The sequence below is a fragment of the Apteryx mantelli genome, chromosome 3 (assembly GCF_036417845.1).
Source record: "Apteryx mantelli isolate bAptMan1 chromosome 3, bAptMan1.hap1, whole genome shotgun sequence".
Lineage (NCBI taxonomy): Eukaryota > Metazoa > Chordata > Aves > Apterygiformes > Apterygidae > Apteryx > Apteryx mantelli.
The window spans coordinates 112740462-112759272 of NC_089980.1; the positions used below are offsets into that span (position 1 = coordinate 112740462).

The 18811-nt window shown below is 38.7% G+C and overlaps 1 protein-coding gene across 2 annotated transcripts in view; it reads right to left on the reverse strand.

Moving 5' to 3' along the window:
* Positions 1-18811, reverse strand: part of LRRC1 (leucine rich repeat containing 1) — an 84882-nt gene that overhangs the window by 36694 nt on the left and 29377 nt on the right. For both annotated transcript variants that reach the window (XM_067294172.1, XM_013953276.2), the window contains exons 3-4: positions 10011-10089; positions 7303-7392 (exon numbers count right to left, since the gene is read on the reverse strand). In XM_067294172.1, the coding sequence (XP_067150273.1) occupies positions 7303-7392; positions 10011-10089 (169 nt within the window). The remainder of the gene's footprint in view (positions 1-7302; positions 7393-10010; positions 10090-18811) is intronic.

Below are 18811 nucleotides of genomic sequence, written 5' to 3' on the forward strand. Positions count from 1 at the left end.
TATTGAATTACCAATACAATTGTCTTGTAAAAAGCTAAAGTTCTTCCATAAGTGAAAATGGAAGAATAAAAATCATTAGTATCTTATCAGCCACTAACTGGAGGAAAGACTGAACAGACAGGCAGTAGTAAAGGTCACATGCAAATTTTAAGAGAGGAGCTGTTTATGGCCAAGCATCTCCCTGAATCTATAGCTGAGGTAGCCTAAACTGCTAACAAGGACTCATCTTCTACGTAAGCTTGGATTTCAAATTGCTGAAGTCAGTTATTCTTGGTCTGTCTCTCTCTCCAATGACCAAGGTCCAAATATGATCTTTAAAAGGCAAATTAAGCAGATTTCTTAATCTATTAACAGAAATCTATTAACAGGTTTATAATTATGGAATTTATAATTATTACAATTATTCGAATGCTTTAACTGAACATTCTACAATTTGCTTATCAAGATTACTGAAAAAGGTTGGGGAGGCTAAGCCAATTCATTATTTCAACAAGAGCTCATTTTCAAAATATATTCTATTCCACTTATGCAACATCAGTCTTCCACTACTTAAATAAAAACTTTATCTCAAAAAAAGATAAAAGATTTCTTATTTAAAGGCCAAATGGCACTGCATTCATTAACTATTAAATTGTTAAAACAGTGTTCTTGAAATCTATTTCAAGTTCTTTAACATTCAGTTTTGCCATTTAACAAACAGCTGTGATTAACACTGAATGCTCCACCTACTTAAACTCTGTAAATATTACTTGTCGAGCTAAATAGAGATAAGCCAGACTGACGATATAATATATAATACCAATTATAGCAGCCTAGAAGATGTCCTACAAACAGTTCTCCTCCTATGCATTTGTAAGACAAGTCTCCCCATCACTTTTGTTGTATCCAGTAAGACCATATTTTAATCAGTCATTATTATGCTACACCTTAAAGTAGTACTGTATAGTTTTGTGCCACAGAGCTTCTTCCATTCTGTGCAATATAATCTATATCCATGACATTCTAGCATACACCAAGAAAAGCACAGCCGAAGTCTGGCCCAGGGATCCATTACTAAAAATAAGCATGCCATTCTGATCTGCTTCTGGACCATCTCCATCAGGTGTGTCATCCTTGATTTTAAAGACCTTTTACTCTCCAGATACTCTTATTCAGGACGATATTAAAAATTCTAAGTTCAGAAGTTACTGAAAACTTCAAAAACTCTAGAATTAAAAAAAAGTCACCACGCTCAGTGACTTTGTTTCCCTAACACAACATCTCTGGATATTTGTATTTCCATGACTGTTGAAAAGCATGCCTATAACAAATCCTTCCGCAAGACAATACTCTTAACTGCAGTAACATTTGCTCTATTATGTTCATTATCTTCATTTTCATTATGAAATGAATATTTCATCATTCTATCTGCTAGATGCAGATGTTAAGAGGAAAATGTCTCTGCTTACCTGATAATTCCCTCTCAGTAGTAAGGTCCACAGATCCATTCAGCCTGCTTGCAGCTTGGGGGTAAACCAGACTCATCAGTCATTGGAATCAGAAGAATGTCACTCCTGTCTAAAGAAATTCACCCCTCCCCATTTTAAAAGCTTCTAAAGCCAAAACAAAACCATCTACTTTCTTGCATCACAGATTGTGCAGTCCTCTGACTGAGAGGAGGGGTAGGGAAATCATGGGGATACTGAAATCATGGGTATAACATCCTTTGTTGAATCTTAGGATTTGGAGATGATATCCAAGGAGACCATCTGTAAGTTCTGGGGTAAGAAGAAGATTCAGTACATAGAGGAAAGTGAGGGGTTTTTTTGGTTTTGGGTTGTTGGGTTTTTTTGCCATGCTAGGGTCCAGACAGGTATTCCAAGGGAACTTACAAAGCAGAATACCTGCCAAAAAGTAACAATCTCATACGTTAAACCTTAGTATTCAAAACAAAACAAGTAATCTTTACTTTTTCCTTCACACTGAGAAGACTGCTGACAAATTGATGAAAGCTAAAGATTGGATAAGGGTTAGAATTTTTGTATGCTGATGGGCAGCAAGACTTAAATGATAACTTACAGCACAGTAGTTAAGCTACATACTTTGCTTTAGTCATTAAAATAAGTTGTACTTGTTGATTTTCTTGTCCCCACAGTTTGGCAGATAACTGCCCTATCCAAATCACAGAATCACAGAATGGTTGAGGTTGGAAGGGACCTCTGGAGATCATCTAAGTCCAAGCCCACTGTTCAAGTTGGGTCACCTAGAGCACATTGCGCAGGATTGTGTCCAGGTGGGTTTTGAACATCTCCAGAGAAGGAGACTCCACAATCTCTCTGGGAAACCTCTCTGTCCCAGTGCGCTGTCACCCTCACAGGAAAGAGGTTTTTCCTCAGGTTCAGAGGGAACTGCCTGTGTTTCAGTTTGTGCCTGTTGCCTCGCGTCCTGTCGCTGGGCACCACTGAAAAGAGTCTGGTCCCATTCTCTCGACACCCTCCCTTCAGATATTTGTATACACTGATAAGATCCCCTCTCAGCCTTCTCTTCTCCAGGCTAAACAGGCCCAGCTCTCTCAGCCCTTCCTCACAGGGGAGGTGCTCCAGTCCCCTAATCATCTTCGTAGCCCTTCGCTGGACTCTCTCCAGTAGTGCCATGTCTCTCTTGTACTGGGGAGCCCAGAACTGGACACAGTACTCCAGATGTGGCCTCACCAGGGCTGAACATGTAGGTGAAATATGAAATATGTATTTCATGCTGAAAGGATTGATTTTTGTCTAGAGCAGGCTCCACGTGAAGCACACATCTGAAAGCCCAATGCTAGATGAAATAGACACACACATAGAAGGCTTCCAACGAAGAGATCTGGACTTCATTCAAGCTTAAGAACTACAAAAAAACAAAACCAAAACACTATTCCGACACGATTTTTCTTTTACTCTCTAGATCCTCCACCATCAGAGCACAGTATGAACCTCTAATTTCCCAAATATTTGCTGGTAAAAAGCCAACAATATCACAATATAGTGGAAAAAAACCTAATCCTGAAGCCAATGCTACAAAACGAACACATAAGGACAGAGGATGTGCTTGGGACAGACTTGTATGTAAGATGATTCATACTAATGCGAAGTATGCTCTAGAAACACTTATAGACAGAACTACACAAACACCCTGATTTTCTCATTTCGGGGAAAAGCCACACCCTGCGTTTTGGGCGTTGTGTAAGTAAGGAGCTATCAAAGAACAACTCTGGACCCAGGTAGAAATTCCTAAAGGTTATCCATGCTGGGAGGAACAGACTACTCTTGCTAGTCAGACAGTTCTGCAATCACACACATGGTCCTGCAGATTAAGCAAGGAAATTAGACTGATTCTCATTAGACTAAGAAGCACTAAAAAAGATACTTCCACTCACAGTTTAAATTGTGTAATTTGTTTCTCTGAATGGTTCAGCTAGATGACAAGAGGACAACTCTTGCTCCTAGCTGTATTCACCTAATTATTAGCTACAGTATCTCACATGCATTAGCATTCACTATTTTACTCCAGATAGCAAACACTCCATGAAACAAAGATTAAAGAATCGCAAAAACATAGCACTAGTAGTGTGAGGACAACTAGTCTGTTATCAAGTCCCAAGGCAGGACATACTAAAAAGATGTGTGACACACTAAAAAGATACACAAGTCAAAGGCTTACAAGAGCAAGGTTTTAATGTAACAAGGGAAAACTTCCAATGCATATAGAAGCACCGGAGAAGCAGAATGAAGTGGTTACACAGAAGAAAAAAGGTTGAGATACACTGAGCACAGTTATGCACAAGCAAGAGTAAAGATAAAAGGGAATACGCCTTGCCTATGTTCTTAGAACATCCAGTTGGGACTCAAATATATTACATTTGGCAACTGAAAGGCAAAGAAAAATAGAAAAGGTTGATGCAGAAGAATTCTGAATGGCATAGTAATGTTATAAGCATCAACTTTACATATCAATAGCTTGAACCAGTTAAGGCACTGGTCTGGAACAGTGATGCTGATCACTGGCCTTCATCTTATATGTCAGACCATGTGAAACCTGTATTGGATATCCATTTATATGAAAGACACACTGTTACTAAAGGTTCCTCATTAGGGAAATTAAGTACTATCTATGAGCAGGGAAACTTCCTAACTAACCTTGGAAGGATTGTTGTTTGAAAAATATCAACCATCACTTTCTTTGTTTTCCCCATTTAATACAGTAGGGCAAATTTGTAGTACCATAAGACTGTAAGTAGGTCATTAAAAAAAGTCATCCTGTATAAACAGATCACTTTACTACATTAAGATGAACTGGGAGATTAGGCAGCTTCCTAGGCAAGATTTTAAGACTATAAGAATTTAGGATATGTTTCCCTAAGTTTCCACATACTCTTGTGTCTAGAAGACTGGCAGCAAGCACATCAACTTCAAGTTTTTGCACAAAACAAGCACAACTAGTAGATTAGTTCACCAGTATATATTTGCTAGCTCACCCTTTGACCAATCTCATACACAATGCACAGGGCCAGGTTATTCCATCAAATAATAACATGGATCATTATATAAAGCACACAGAAACTCCAATGAAATATTTGCAAAATATTTATCTTCAGCCAGAAAGATGCAAGTATCATTACTTTCTAATTCCTAGTATTTCTTCGGGTCCCAGCAAGTGTAGAGGGAAGAGAACAGAGAAGGAAACAGAGACTCTAAGAGCACAGCTATGCAGCATCTGGAGAAGCCAGAGCACTTCACTGCTTTTATCAAACACAAGGTGCTCCATGGTACCATCAAATTCACTTACAATAAATGATGAAACTTTTGTGAACTAAAGAAAGGAAAGTTGCATTTGTCAGTAGCCAGATTGCAAGAAAATCTATTATTTATAGATATAAGAGTATTCCAAGATTTTGATTAAATTTACTGTCTCTCAGTAGTAAATGACGTTAGGGCTTTGTAACTAAAACAAGACCTCTCAGTCATTTCCAACTATAATGGATCAATAATGGGAAAATAGCCTACACTTATTCTTGCATAGTTCCACATATTACTATTTATGAAAATATCTGGTATCTCCATTTTAACCAAAGTTGTTTCTAGTCACTTGCTCCAGAATAGAGCAAATGACACACTGTCAGGGGCAGACAGTGACCTTCCTTCAGCTACTGCCTACAAAGCAGCAGGCCACCTTATTCTTCAGAAATTGTTTCAGTTTGTCACGTTTCTTGTATTTGTTTTCAAAATCAGGCAGGATGCAAAACTATAGCCCTAGGTTTTCAGTAACTGAGAAGTCTGAACAAGCCTGTTCTTAGCTGTCAGTCCTATGAAAAGCTGCATGAAAAGTTCTGCGAACTTGCGCAGAAAAGGAAAAGTGTCACAAAAGTCCCAGCCCATGCAATTTTTAGGTAAGACTTTGCCATAGTCACTGGGCATACATTAGCAGTACCTGTTAGTGCATGTGGAAGGTTTCAAAACATATTTTCTACCTCTGTTGCTGCTGGACTGGTGCCAGCTGACAGCTTATATGCCCATGGGAAGTGGCTAAAGCAATGCTGGTCTGGACTTGACCATGTTGCAGGAGCTCTTCTAATAAGATCACTTCTGGAGGACTCCACTGTTTAGAAACAGTTGTTTTTTTAATGATTGTTAGGGATGATATTGACCCCAAAGAATCTGTGTTAAAAATATTCCACTTTATGAAAGAATGTTTATGATTAAATGGCCTCCACTGGTACACATGACTCAACATCCGAGTTGTTCTTCCTGTGTTACTGTGGCTTTCTGAACAAAGAAAGAGATGGACGTGGTTCAAGTGCATGGCAATTTAGATCAATAGTATGGGCATAGTAACCACAAAGGCAGATAAAGATAAATTTGAGAACTATCAGGCACTGCAGGAAAGTTCTCTCTCTCTCTCTCTCTCTAATATGGTATGTTTCTCAGCAAAAGTGACAAACTATAACTTTTCTGAGTTAAAGCACAGATCTCTTAAGTTCTGTGAAAACTGTTCTGAAGGGAATGGTAAGCTAGATTCTTCAGCCTGGAAAAAGCTGCACATGGAGATATGGTGGAAATCTACAAAGTCAATGGCAGACAGAGTGCATAAGGATCAACTGCTCACTGCCTCTTCCAGTAAAGGACTGGGGACCACTACTAAGAAAGGAGGAGTCAGGCTCAAGAAAAGCAAATCACTGCATTTTTCATGCAGTGGGTAACAGACCTGTACAACTACTTCAATAGCCAGAGGAGGCTATTGAAGAAGTCTGCGTAAGCTCAAGGAGTCACTGGACAAGTATTTAGAAGAGAGATCTATTAAAGGATACCAATTAGACAAACCAGAATCCAAAGCTCAGGAAATCCTCTGATCTGGAAATAGAGGATGGTAAGAGGAGTAATCACACACACGCTTTTTTTTCTTACTCCCCATTAGGCATCTGCTTATTGCAACTGAGGTAAAATACAGGGCTAGATGAGCCCTTGATCTGAACCAGTATGGCCATTCTCACATATTTAAGGGAGGAGATAGAGAATTACCTCTTGTTCTTTAATGTGGAAGAGCTACCTTTCCCTCCTCTAAGAGGAGAGAGAGTCCCTTCTGTGAATGGGGGTGTTTAGTTCAGTTAAAATGAGACAGATTAGCAAAGCTTATTTTACTTTTCATGTGTCTCCACTCTGGAAGTTTGTCCTTGCAACTGTGTTTTATTTCTCTAACCAACACACCTTAAAAGCTTATCAAGTTTCACCTTAAAAGCTGTTTCATGGGTTTTCATCTCCCCACTTCCCACCGGAAGTTTTTTTCAGAACCAGATTGCTGCTATGGTTAGGAACCTTCTAAATTCCATCCAGAAGTTCTAATCATGGCCAGCTTTTACCCATTTGTTCCTGTGCCAACACTGTCTGGTTTTGAGCTAAGCTGCAAGCCGGCTGACATATCTACAACAATGGATCAATGGCCTTTAATACAATGAAGAAAAGTAACAAGTCAGTTTTGCATCATAAAATACCTTTTTAATTTTGCATGTAAAAATCCAAGTTACTCCAAATCCCTGAGAACAGAGTCTAAGCATGCACACATATTTTTCAGATTCTGCGTTAGCTTTCTAATGGTAAGTGGAAATACTAAAAAAAGACCCCCTCAGACTAAAAATATAACACAAAAAAAATTAAGTGCAGACTGGTAAACAACAGGTCTTCTATATGATTATATTGGTCATTTATACAATAAGCATAACAATAAAGAGTGAAAATAAACTAAGACAGTATGTATAATAAAGCTTAAAAAAACAAACAAACAAAAACTTACTTCCCAATGTTTTCAGGTAGTGCTTGCAGAGAGATGTCATTTACTGAAAGACACGTTAGATTCTGTAGTTCAGGAAAGCTTTCAGGCAACCTAGGGAGATATTAATTCAATCAAGGACTTTAGCATATATATTCACACTAAATTACTATGGTAATACATAGCAAAAAAGAGAATGTGTAGCAGAAAACAAGAGTCTATTTAGCAAAAATGTTTTGGGATGGGAGGCATGACTAAATTCTGTCATGACCCTAAGAAATTCTAACTATTTGTAAGGATCATAGTAAGGGGGGGGGGGGGGGGGGGGGGGGGAAAAAAAAACACACAAAAAAACCTCTTGGAGCCTCTAAAATTTCTTCTGTGTCAAAGTATGGGTACTATCCCTCTCTCCTGACCCCTCTAATCCCCATTCCCAATTTGCAGCTTTAAAAAGCTATAGGACTTAAACTTAATCAGCATTAAAAAAAAAAAATTTGCTCTGGTTATTCTGATTACAAATTAAAAAGCAAAAAAAAAAAAAAAAAAAAAAACACTTTATTGGCATTTTCTATATTACCTAGATGGTAAAATGATTAAATAAGCCATTTTTATTCATACGTCAGTTATATACATGCTTATGGGATGGCCATTTTGTGTTAGCTACTAGGCTGCTCTTCAGTTGCTGGGGTTTTTATGAAGAAAGCCTATTTGCTCTCAAGACAATGTCCCACACTTAGACCGTTTCACATTTATGAGTTCACAATACCGCAGCATGCAAACTTTCCTTATAACAGTTTTAAGATTAAACAGTCTGATATCTACAGCCAACTTCTAGTCTGTCAAAATGCCCAACCTACAATAAGCCTGCTTTTTATTAATATAAGCCTGACATCAACTGAAAACATCTGGAAAAACAAGCTGACAGCCACATTTAAAATTGCGGGTTCATTGATGATTAAGTTTGACAATGAGGCAACATACTGTATTTGTGGCAGGACACTGACTGCAAAGATCACTGACTGGCTTTTAAGCTTGAGAGAAATAAGGACAAGAATCAATGGCTGAAAGAAGTTCCAGGATATCGCACAGAAAAGGAAACTATTATTAGAATTTCCTAGTCTGTCTAGACAAATAGGTGCAAATACCCTCCTGTCACATAGGTAAAACTGAAAATCCTGACCTCATCATAGAAAGCACCGGGCAACCATGCAAACAGCTTCTGTTATCTGTGGTTTATAACTACTAAACTGCTTGAAGTGACATATTCCAGGACACATTTATACTTTAGAACTATTTTATCACAAATTTTTTAATTCTCCTACAGCTGCCAACAAAGAGTTATGAGGACTATTTCAATCCCATTAAAAAGTCTTTCAACTCTTTTGCGAAGAAGCTCTGCCCAGCTGTAGTTAAGCATTACAACTACTGTTGAAGGAGATGCACTACCCGGGCCCCAGGTCTCACTCTGAGAACAAAATGGATAACAATAACGAACAAATTACTACTGAAAATTTTTGTTTCAATACTATGAGGTGAAGCCCTGTGCTTTATGTACTGCACACTAAACTCTGGCAAAAGGCTGTTCTATGACCCTCATCACTTTAGTATCTAAACATTAGTTCAGCCTCAGTTTGCTTTATGAGAGTTCTGTGGTATTATTATCCTCACTATATAAATGGGCTACTGAGATACAGGGATCAAGATCACAAGTGTCCCTTTAATGCTTACAGATTTGACTTTTCAGAGAACTTGAATGCACTATGTACCATATTCAAAGAACAGTTCTAAAGAATTTCAGTTGCATATGTGGGAGAAGCTGTCTTGCAAAACCGCTGCAGCAGCTTAAGTCATTACAGACACTCAGCTGTTTGTTACTACTCATTCACTCCAGCCAGCCAGCTAATCATGCAAGTATTCCTAGCCTATCTCAGGGCAGAGCAAAGCAGGTCAGTTAGGGCCCACTGTGAATACTCTGGCTGATGTGACTTGCTCAGTGTCACAAAGGAGCTCTGTGGTACAGGCCGGTTTAGGAGACAGTTCTCCAAATAGTATTCAAAGGCCTTAACTAGCAGATCACCCCTTCTCTTACCATCTCTAATCTTGTTTCACTATATAAATTCCAAATTCTTCAGCAAATGGAGCAGAGAAATGTCAACAAAACCCCTCTTTTATAATGAATGTTTATTTAATCCCCAAACCACTGTTCATCAGAACACAAACTGGGGGCAGGAGTAGCAGCCACGGACACATGCAGTGCATTTTTACCACATGTTACTGCATGCCAGTATGTCCCAATTGACGGGAGACTGATGAAACACTAGTCCAAACTTTAATCATTATAAAAAGCCATTATTTGCATTGGCTGATCTAAAGTCTATTTCAAATTACCAGGCACCTGGGTTTGTCCCAATGCACTCGTGCTAGCCATTGCTTTCTCTCTCCCAAGTAGTGGCATGGTTTTCCAATGCATTTAAGAATAATGAAAATGACTTAAGAGACAATCGGATTTACATTTTTTCCTGGGTAGCCAACAAATTTCATCCCCGCCCTGTAAGGATTTATATCACTTTTTAAATCTGAACTTTTGCTAAGGTCCCTGCCAGAGACAGACGCTTTTGGCAAGATTCCATAGAGATCCCAAATCACAATTTTTTAAGGGCTTATTTAAAATTGTAATTGTTACAGTACAATTGTAAATCTGGTATGGCAAGTACTAAGAAGGTAGAAGTTACCTAGTCAGTGGATTCCCACTGAAATCTGCTACCTGTAGTGCTTTGCAGAATGAGATGCTTTCTGGTATTTCATGAATATCTGCAGAAGAAGAAAAAAGAAATCATCAACAACTGTACTGCACCTACACTGAAATTATTGCCTCATTACATTCAGTAACTTGCTACTGCAAGGAGTTACCTTGGTGTATATCAATACATTTCAACATGCAAGACTGCTTCATGTCCAAGTACTCTTATTTTAAATGAGAACAAGAACAGTTACTGGGGCAGAACCATTTTGTGCCTTTTCACACCCCATTTCCCTCTCCTGTTCTGCAACCCTTCTTCCTGATGCTAGACTACTCACCTGTCCTTCAACTGATGCTATCGGTCTCTGTTCAGCAAAAAACAGATTCAGCTATGTTCTATGATTGTCCTAAAGAATCAATTAAAAGCTGAACCTCCTGTAATTTGATCAGTGTTATGTCCATAATTCATGCTGGCAGGAAGTACACAGGGAGGGAAAACAAGGAACAGAAGAGGAGAACGTGTAAGTATCTCTACTCTTAATATAGACTCATGAGAACAGAACCATTCTCCCTCACACAAAAGCCAAGTAACTTGAAAATATTATTCAAATCAACAGGTCCCAAATATGTGCTAGCACACTACTTCAGATTTCAAGAAAGTAATCAGAGATATTGGTATGCAGAAGCAGATTTTTTTCAACTATCTTCTATACTACACACTTAGCCACTGGAGTTAGGCATACTATCTTAAAAATAAAAATATTTCCTGGACCTCTTACTTCAAGTTTTATTTTCACGAGTGACCTATGGGTCCTTTGCATAAATTCTTGTTTACTATTATCAAGATCCAGCAAGAATAAAAGTAGTACATTTGGCTTTCTTGCTTAACAACTTAAGACTTCCATGATTCATTTTGAAAGGAATTCAAAGGGAAAAAGCAAATCTTAAAATTAAAAGCACACCTCTCTTCCCGTTTCTCTTACTCTCATTTTTTCTACATCCATTCCACCTCCCCTTCCCACAGTTCTCACTACAGAGAGTACTTCAGAAAATGTCTTCATAAGTCTTCCTCATGTAAGTGGCATTTCAGAAGCCATCAGTGATCTACATATGCTGAAAAAAATATTTTGAACTTAGGTCTCTTCCTACCTATGTCAGTAACTCAGAATTGAATTTCTAAATATTTCGTTTAGCAATTCTGCCCATAACTAGTGTGATGGAGCACAGGACTGGAGGAGATTCCTGCTCATCACGTTCCATTTCCTGCAGTTGCAGCCTGCCTGGTAAACTCAGCACATTCATTTATTCTGAACAATTCCCAGCTCAGAACTAAATCCAGAGCCAGTAAGAACATCTTCTAAATGAGCACATCACCAGGTGTAAATAATCAACGTAAGGGTGGTACAAGAGCATCTCCTGGGAGCCGTCTTCTGTTTCCCCAGCAATTGGGAAGGGCTGGAGGGAATGAGGCAGGTAAGTACACACCGAATGGGTTTCACTGCATCCCAGGCGGTGCTCACTGCAATGCGAGAGTCATCCCCTTCTCTCGCAGCAAGGGAAAAACAAACAAATCACTATTGCATCACAAGCTCTGGTGCTCCCCTTATACTCATCGGGGAAAAGATTGAAAATAGCCAGGGCAAAAAGGCAAATAACTCCTGAAGTTTACTAGTAGCTCTGGAGCATATAATCACTAACCCCAGCATACACTGAACTTTTAGAAGGCAGATCCACTATGAAAGTTATCAAATATGAAAATATTTAAGAGCAACAGGTTTAAATACCCACAGTGCAACACACATTAAAAAAAAAAAAAAAGCAGCACTCTCACAATGCCAAACTGCAAAGACAAAGTGTCTTAGCACTAGGTTTACATGAAGTGGTGTGCACAGTACAAACAGTTTCATCAGTTCACTTAAGGGGGGGAGCTTTGAATAAATTCCTTTTAAAACTAGACAGAACCTAAGGTCTGTTAACAGCACTACTTGTTCCATAAGATAAAACAGGTCTTGTAATTCAAGAAACATATTTTAATCATTTTCTATAGGCACAGCTTAAGGGAGCATTTTAGAGCCTAAGCCCTGTCATAGACATGTTAAATGTCCTTAGCCACATCACTCCTTCATAGTAACTTTGCTAGTTTGAGAGAAAACAGTAAATCTTACTTAAAAATTCAATAACAACAACATAAATTCAGAGTGAAACACTGGGTGAGAGCTTTGAGGTTAAAAGGGACAAGTAAGACTGAGTCCTCAAATAAGGATTTAAAAGACATTGTTCGTCCCTGACAGTTTGCTACACAAAAAGACAAAACTACCTGGGCAATTTAATGAGCTGAATGACCATGCAGCAGCCAGGCACAAAGGCTAGAGAGGCTCCAAGGCGGTGATTTAGACTCCTATACAGAGGATGTCAGGCAGAAGACCAACAAAACCTCACGGTCAAACTGTCTGAACTTTGCCATGGGTTTCACTTCTTTTTAAAAATCAGACTCCAGCCAGAATATGTTTTAGTGACATAGTCAATGAGCAATTTTTCCACCAAGATCTTTGGAATTAGTCATGAAGCTTTCAAGAGCCATTGAGCTCCTAAGTTTAAATTAAGGACACTTGAGCAAGCAACCTATTTCAAAGTGTCATATTCATAACAATCTCTACTGACCTCACTTCAGGAGTCAAAACCTCACACTTCCTTTCCTATGGTAGAGACAAACAGGTATGAACATTGCAACATGTAAATAATAGTTTATCCTATAAGAAAAAAAAAAGCATCATTAATATTGCCTGATTAAATGATGAGCTTAGAAATGATAAATTCTCATAACATACATGAAGCGCTAAAAGGCATTTATCTGTCACTAACATTCCAGAAAGTAAAAGCACTGAAGTCATTGTAGGGACTTAGCTCAGTCTTACAAAACAGATGGCAATTAATTCCCCCCCCCACACACACACATATTAATGTAAAAGCATTCACTTTTAAAAGGGTTTTCTAAGGAATACAGATACTACACAGAACTGGAAACCTTCCCCTTCCCTACACAGAAGTATACATGAAGTCAAAACAAAACCAATATCACACTTACAGACAGCAAAGCCAATGTTTTTACCCATTCCAGTCCTCTATATGAGTGCTGGCTGTAGAGGGCTGAATTTATACTATGGAATTGTTGAGTACAGAAGACCTACATGCTTTATAGCAATGAGAAACACTTCGTCACTGAGCTTGCTAAACAGCAACAAGTAAAGCAGCAGGTCATCCTCTGGCTATTCTTCATACCATATTTCTCTGGATCTAGTTGGAAAATGAACAGAAAGGCAGCAACTTGGCTTCCCCCACTTATTAAACCTCTCTCTCAACACATCAAAATTATACTTCACTTAACACTAGCTTTAACTAGTCCAAGGTAAGTCTTTGTTTTGAACTACAGCACAGAGTCCCATATAATATTTGTCACTGTTTTACCAATCCTGAAAGGGACATCACTACTTTAAAACGTTTTCTGAGGACTCAAAACAACTCATTTCTTTGGAAGCAAGCCAGCGTTCACACCTTCTAGATACACACACACAGACGCGCGCACACACACACACACAGTTTGTGTGCGTGTGTGTGTGTGTGTGTGTGTGTGTGAGAGAGAGAGAGAGAGAGAGAGAGAGAGAGAGAGAGAGACAGAGAGAGAGAGAGAGAGAGAGAGAGAGAATATCACACTCCTTCACCCCCCCCCCAAAAAAAGAAAAAAAAGAATGAGGAATGAATAACTATTCTGATTTTTTTTGAAAAGAATATAAACAGAATATACAAGGCTGGAGATAAACTTTAAATCCTCAAAGACAACACAAAGTTTCTGAAATTAATCATGCTACTAATTTTCTCTACCGATCTGTGGTTTCATTACTGCCCTGTAAATAAACTCACTTCTATTTTTGTATGATGGACTACACAAATATAGAAGATAGATCAACTCAGATGAAAATATTTTGGTAAGCTCTTTCAGTTACAAGTCTTGAGTATTACCTGTAAAAGCCAACAGGCAAGTTTCTGAACTAAACAAAAATTATTCCAATATATGATATTACTTACTGTAAAACAATTTAGGCACTGTTTTGATGCATTTGCAAATTACAAAATCTGTCTTAAATATAAAACATACCCTCCCAGCCTATTTATTCCAGATTATGAAATCACTATTTGAGCAAAAATCCTCAGTAAGAAATGGGAACAGACACAAACCAAGAAGGGAAATTGCATTTCTGAGTTAAGCCTTTTCTTTGCATGTAGAGTGCATTTTCCTCCTCCCATTAATACTTTCACTATTCACTTTTCTACTTCACCTAGCTAGACAAAGGACAGAGAAGTTCAGTGCAACTCTGCAAAATGAGGATATTTATCCTTTTAGTAAGTTAAATAAGGCATAGTTGCAAGGCATCTTGAAAACATTTCTCAGGTAAAACACAACTTAGAGCAGAAACTTTAACATCACATGTGAAGTCTACTGAAATACTGTTGTGAATAAACGAAGCTGGAAGAGGAAAAGCAAGGCACATTTAAGTATTTGACAGAAATCCTGGAGTAATTATTATAGTAGAGGAGATTATGTCAGTGCTTCTATTATGAACCATTATCAGCTGAAATGCAACATGTCCAGAAGGATATTAAAATATATAAAGAAGTCCTTCTGTCTTCTGATGAGCTATGCAGCTTTTGCCATTATTGCTACTAGATTTTATTACAGACATTAACACATACATCTCTGCCAATAGCAGCAGCAGTAAGGTAGAATACTTTTCTTGCCACTGCTGGAAAACCAACTCAAATCCTACTTAAATATCCAGGATTCTTCTAATGCTGTGCACAGATGAATGCTCAGCATTTACATGATGCCCCAGATGTTCTGGCATACAGACTGTGCAGCACTGCTCATAATAAAGCTATAAACCAAGCATAAGACCTATGACATATGACAATACAAATATACTGGCAGCAAAAAAGTCATGCCAGCAGAAGTGGATAACAATCAAGCTTGGCAGTCGTGTGCTTTTTTCCATGTAAGATGCCTCTTCAGATGTTTATTGTTCTAGTTTGCACAAGAATTTGATTACAGCTAACAACCTAGCAAGCCACATAAAGGTGATTTAGAAGGTAAGTTTGACACTAGGGAATTCTGTACTGTCTGAATGAGAAAATTACTTTAAAAAACCCTTTTGTTTAGTGCTCATCTATTTTTGTTAAAGATTTTACAACAGTGACATCTCTCAAACTCCTTTCTCCTCTTTCCATCTTCTGATAGCTGGGAGGAAGGTGGAGAAGACAACTTTCGTTTTAAACACAATATAACCTTTTATATAGCACATTTTGCAGCATTTTATATCAAATTTCAAGAACTGGTAATATTCTTTTGCTTACCCAAAGGTTACATTGTCAGCATCCTTTATCCACTCTGAATAGCCAACAAAATTTCCAATATCTAGTCAATATCATGAGAGCAATAGCTGGGGGATCCTGGGCTGCAACAGGGCTAACAGACCAGCCTACTCAAACAGAGGACTGTACCTCAAAGCCAGAAGTGTTTTTGCAAGAGCCTTGCTAAAGTTTCAAACACGAGAGATTTGCCATATTCCTGAGGGAGAGCTTACAGTGTTACAGAGCATTTCAGGGAGCAACTGCTGCGTATAGTTGTATTTTCCAGCTATGAGGGCAACATGGAGCACTCAACTGCTTTAGGAGGGCTGAAGTTGGCACACTGTGTGTACCCCAGCAAAAGTGAACTGAGCAGTCCTGATCTAGACAGTCAAGACCAAGTATACACAGTATCGGCCAAATACTTTCATTTACCAGGGACTGGTAATTTATTATTAAGCAGTTGATTAATTTCTGCCAAATTTATACCCACTAAGCCCATGCCAGACTCAAGGTCTATGAATCCATGCAGCATTATCCCTCAGACAACCAGAGAGCAAGCAGATCTCATCCATCCAACTCAATACACAATAGAATTTTCCCCTGTCTCTTCCCACATATAAACTATACTATATATTGTACAGTACACCATATAACCACACTAGCAGTCCAGCCAGTCTATCAAATCATTAAGCACTGCAGTGCTCAAGCAATTTAGGAGTCTAGAGGTTCTCTGTTTCCAAGGAGGTCCTCTCTTCCATCCAGTGCCTGGGAAGCCTGGTTTGAGCAGGCCAACATCTGCCTTTGGGAAAGCTCTCCCACCCTGCTATCCACTCCTCGGCCTTCCAACCTCAGCAGGGGGAAGGTCTCCACTTAGTCAAATACCTTGCAGTGAGGAATTTGTGCTGCAAATATTTGTCTTTGCAAAGGGCTCTTCAGCTGAGAAGCCCACTTGAGTGGGCGAGTAGGCTGTTGCCCAGGCTGCCTCGCAGCCATCCACATCAGATCTCTACCCCACCCAAAGCAGTTTAAGGGCAGCTCCCAGAGCTTCAGTTTCCTTTGCGGGGAGGGATGGAGGGAGGAGAGTCCCCTCCACCATTTCCATATTAAGGTCATGAAATAGACAGTGATTTGATAGGCTTGAAGTTTTGCTGCTAGGCCACAGGCTGAACTAATCAACCTCTTTCAGTAAAGTGTTACAGTTTCTGGGGCATAATGTGACACTGCTCCTGCCTGAAAAGTCTATTGAGATTAAGTGCTCTTGTACAGGTATAATATTTCCCTCTGCAAGCTCTGAGGCTGAGGATATACAAAATACAAAAGATATCCTAGCTCTAAGAAGAGCCATCTTCACAGCTTTAAGGCAAGGCCACAAACAGATTCAGGTTTGTTTTTTTTCAGTCAAATCACTTACTGTAAAATGAACAAGAAATCGAAGCAAGGTAAGCATATCTATTCCTCTGCCCTACTGTTTTTGTATACTTCCCCTTTACAAGGGAGGATAAGGGCAGGAAAAAAATGCTCACAAAACTGCATTTCATGGATATATAGACATTAGCAATTTACTTAAAAGAAAATTGAGCTAAGACTTAAGAACAAGGTGTTTTTTGACCAGTTGATATGTGGTAGATCAACACCGTCATTCGCAGCTGCAGAAAGAACCAGCAACCTGGGGTCATGAATTGTAAATTGTAAACATTGGGGGGGGGGGGGGGATCAGAGATTAGATCTCAAGGAAACAATAGTTCCAGGTGAATTAAGCGGAACAGCCTGGTTAGGCAAGTCATTCAGATCTCCTACCTTTTTTACTTTAAGTGCTAATGAAGAGTTAAACAAGGCTAAAAGGCATTTTTATAAGGATTTCTGTCTTGGACCTCAAGGCTAGCAGGAATGAAGTGCTTTTAGTTTGAGAAGCAAGAAAAAAAAAATATATATATATATAAAAACTAGTGTTCTACCTAAGAAGCTGTGGGTGACAGATATTTTATAAGTGCTGTAACAGCAAAAGTTACAGATTTATTGGGTTAATACTTTAATAACTTCAGGGTCAGCTTGTCCAATCTTCTTGAAAAAAAAGTCCCAAGCAACTCTGTGGACACAAGAACTAACAAAACCCGTTTACTCTAACAGATTGGCATCTCATGAGCTGTAGTCTATATTTTCCTGAAACTAGAGCATTTATGTTATGTCACTGCCATATGGAATGCCTGATGTTTAACACTTGAGCTGATACTTCAAGTGGGCCAATGATTTCTGTCTCCAACTTGTCCCACTGCTTTCAAAAACAAAACAAAACAAACACCCTTGAAAGAATGCAAATATTTTTGAAAAAAAACCCAGCCTTCTCTGGAATTTGGATGAAATCAGCCATTGGGATCAAAGTTACTAGATACATAAGCATAGTTTCTTTAGAAAAAGAAGTAAAACCTAGCAGAATACTCTGATGGAAAACTCTGTTAGAAAAATCCACTTTTCTGTAATCCATTTAAGAATAACACCTTTTAAACTTCTCTAATTAGATTATTCCATCAGGAGACTTCACTTATCTCCTCCTCCCCAATCACAGCCAGTGCTTGCTTTTTCTTTCTTTCCTTCCCCGATTAGCCTTGCTCACTGGTTAGGTGGAGTCTTTTGTCTCTCATCTTACTTCTGCTGCTACAGGTAAAACTGACCTCCTTAACCCTGCAAAGATCAAATACATTTGAATTTCAGCGACAGTTTCACAAACTAATCTTTACATCATTTCTTTAAAGTGAGCAAGAATTTTTGGAAGACAGTGGGATTCAGCAGTGCTCCAGAATCTAAAAGCAACTGCAATGCATATTTCATATTTCCCTGATACCTCAATCTGTATACTGATCCCAAAACTTCATGTTAACAACATGAAGGTGGTACTGCCTTTAAGCACAGGACTTAAATTAACCTCAAGGGAGGGACAAGAGACAATATAAAGAAAATACATATCACTGTAGAAACCAGAAGTGTCAAAAAAAAGTGCCAACAAGCAACCACTTGAAAAAAATGAAAAGTGGAAAAGTGAAAAATTCTATTCTCTGCTAGTCTGCAACAAGAGAGCTTTGCTTTCATTAGGCCAAAACAAAACAAAAAAAAATATTCCTGTTCCGATTTATCTAAATTCACCAAGAGTTACCACTGGAGGTAATACCTTCACAGCTACCTCGTGCTAGCAGTCACTAGCCTGATCTGGGCTCAAACATAACATCATTTGTAGTAGTGCTCTACCATCATATAAACAACAGTAGTCTCTGGTGGGATATCCCTTCATTTTGAGACATTCATGAAAATAGGCTACTGCGAGTGCATCCACAGAATGCTTTCTTGTATCAAATATGCAGTGACTACGGCAGGAACAGGAGAGTAATACTTTTGCAA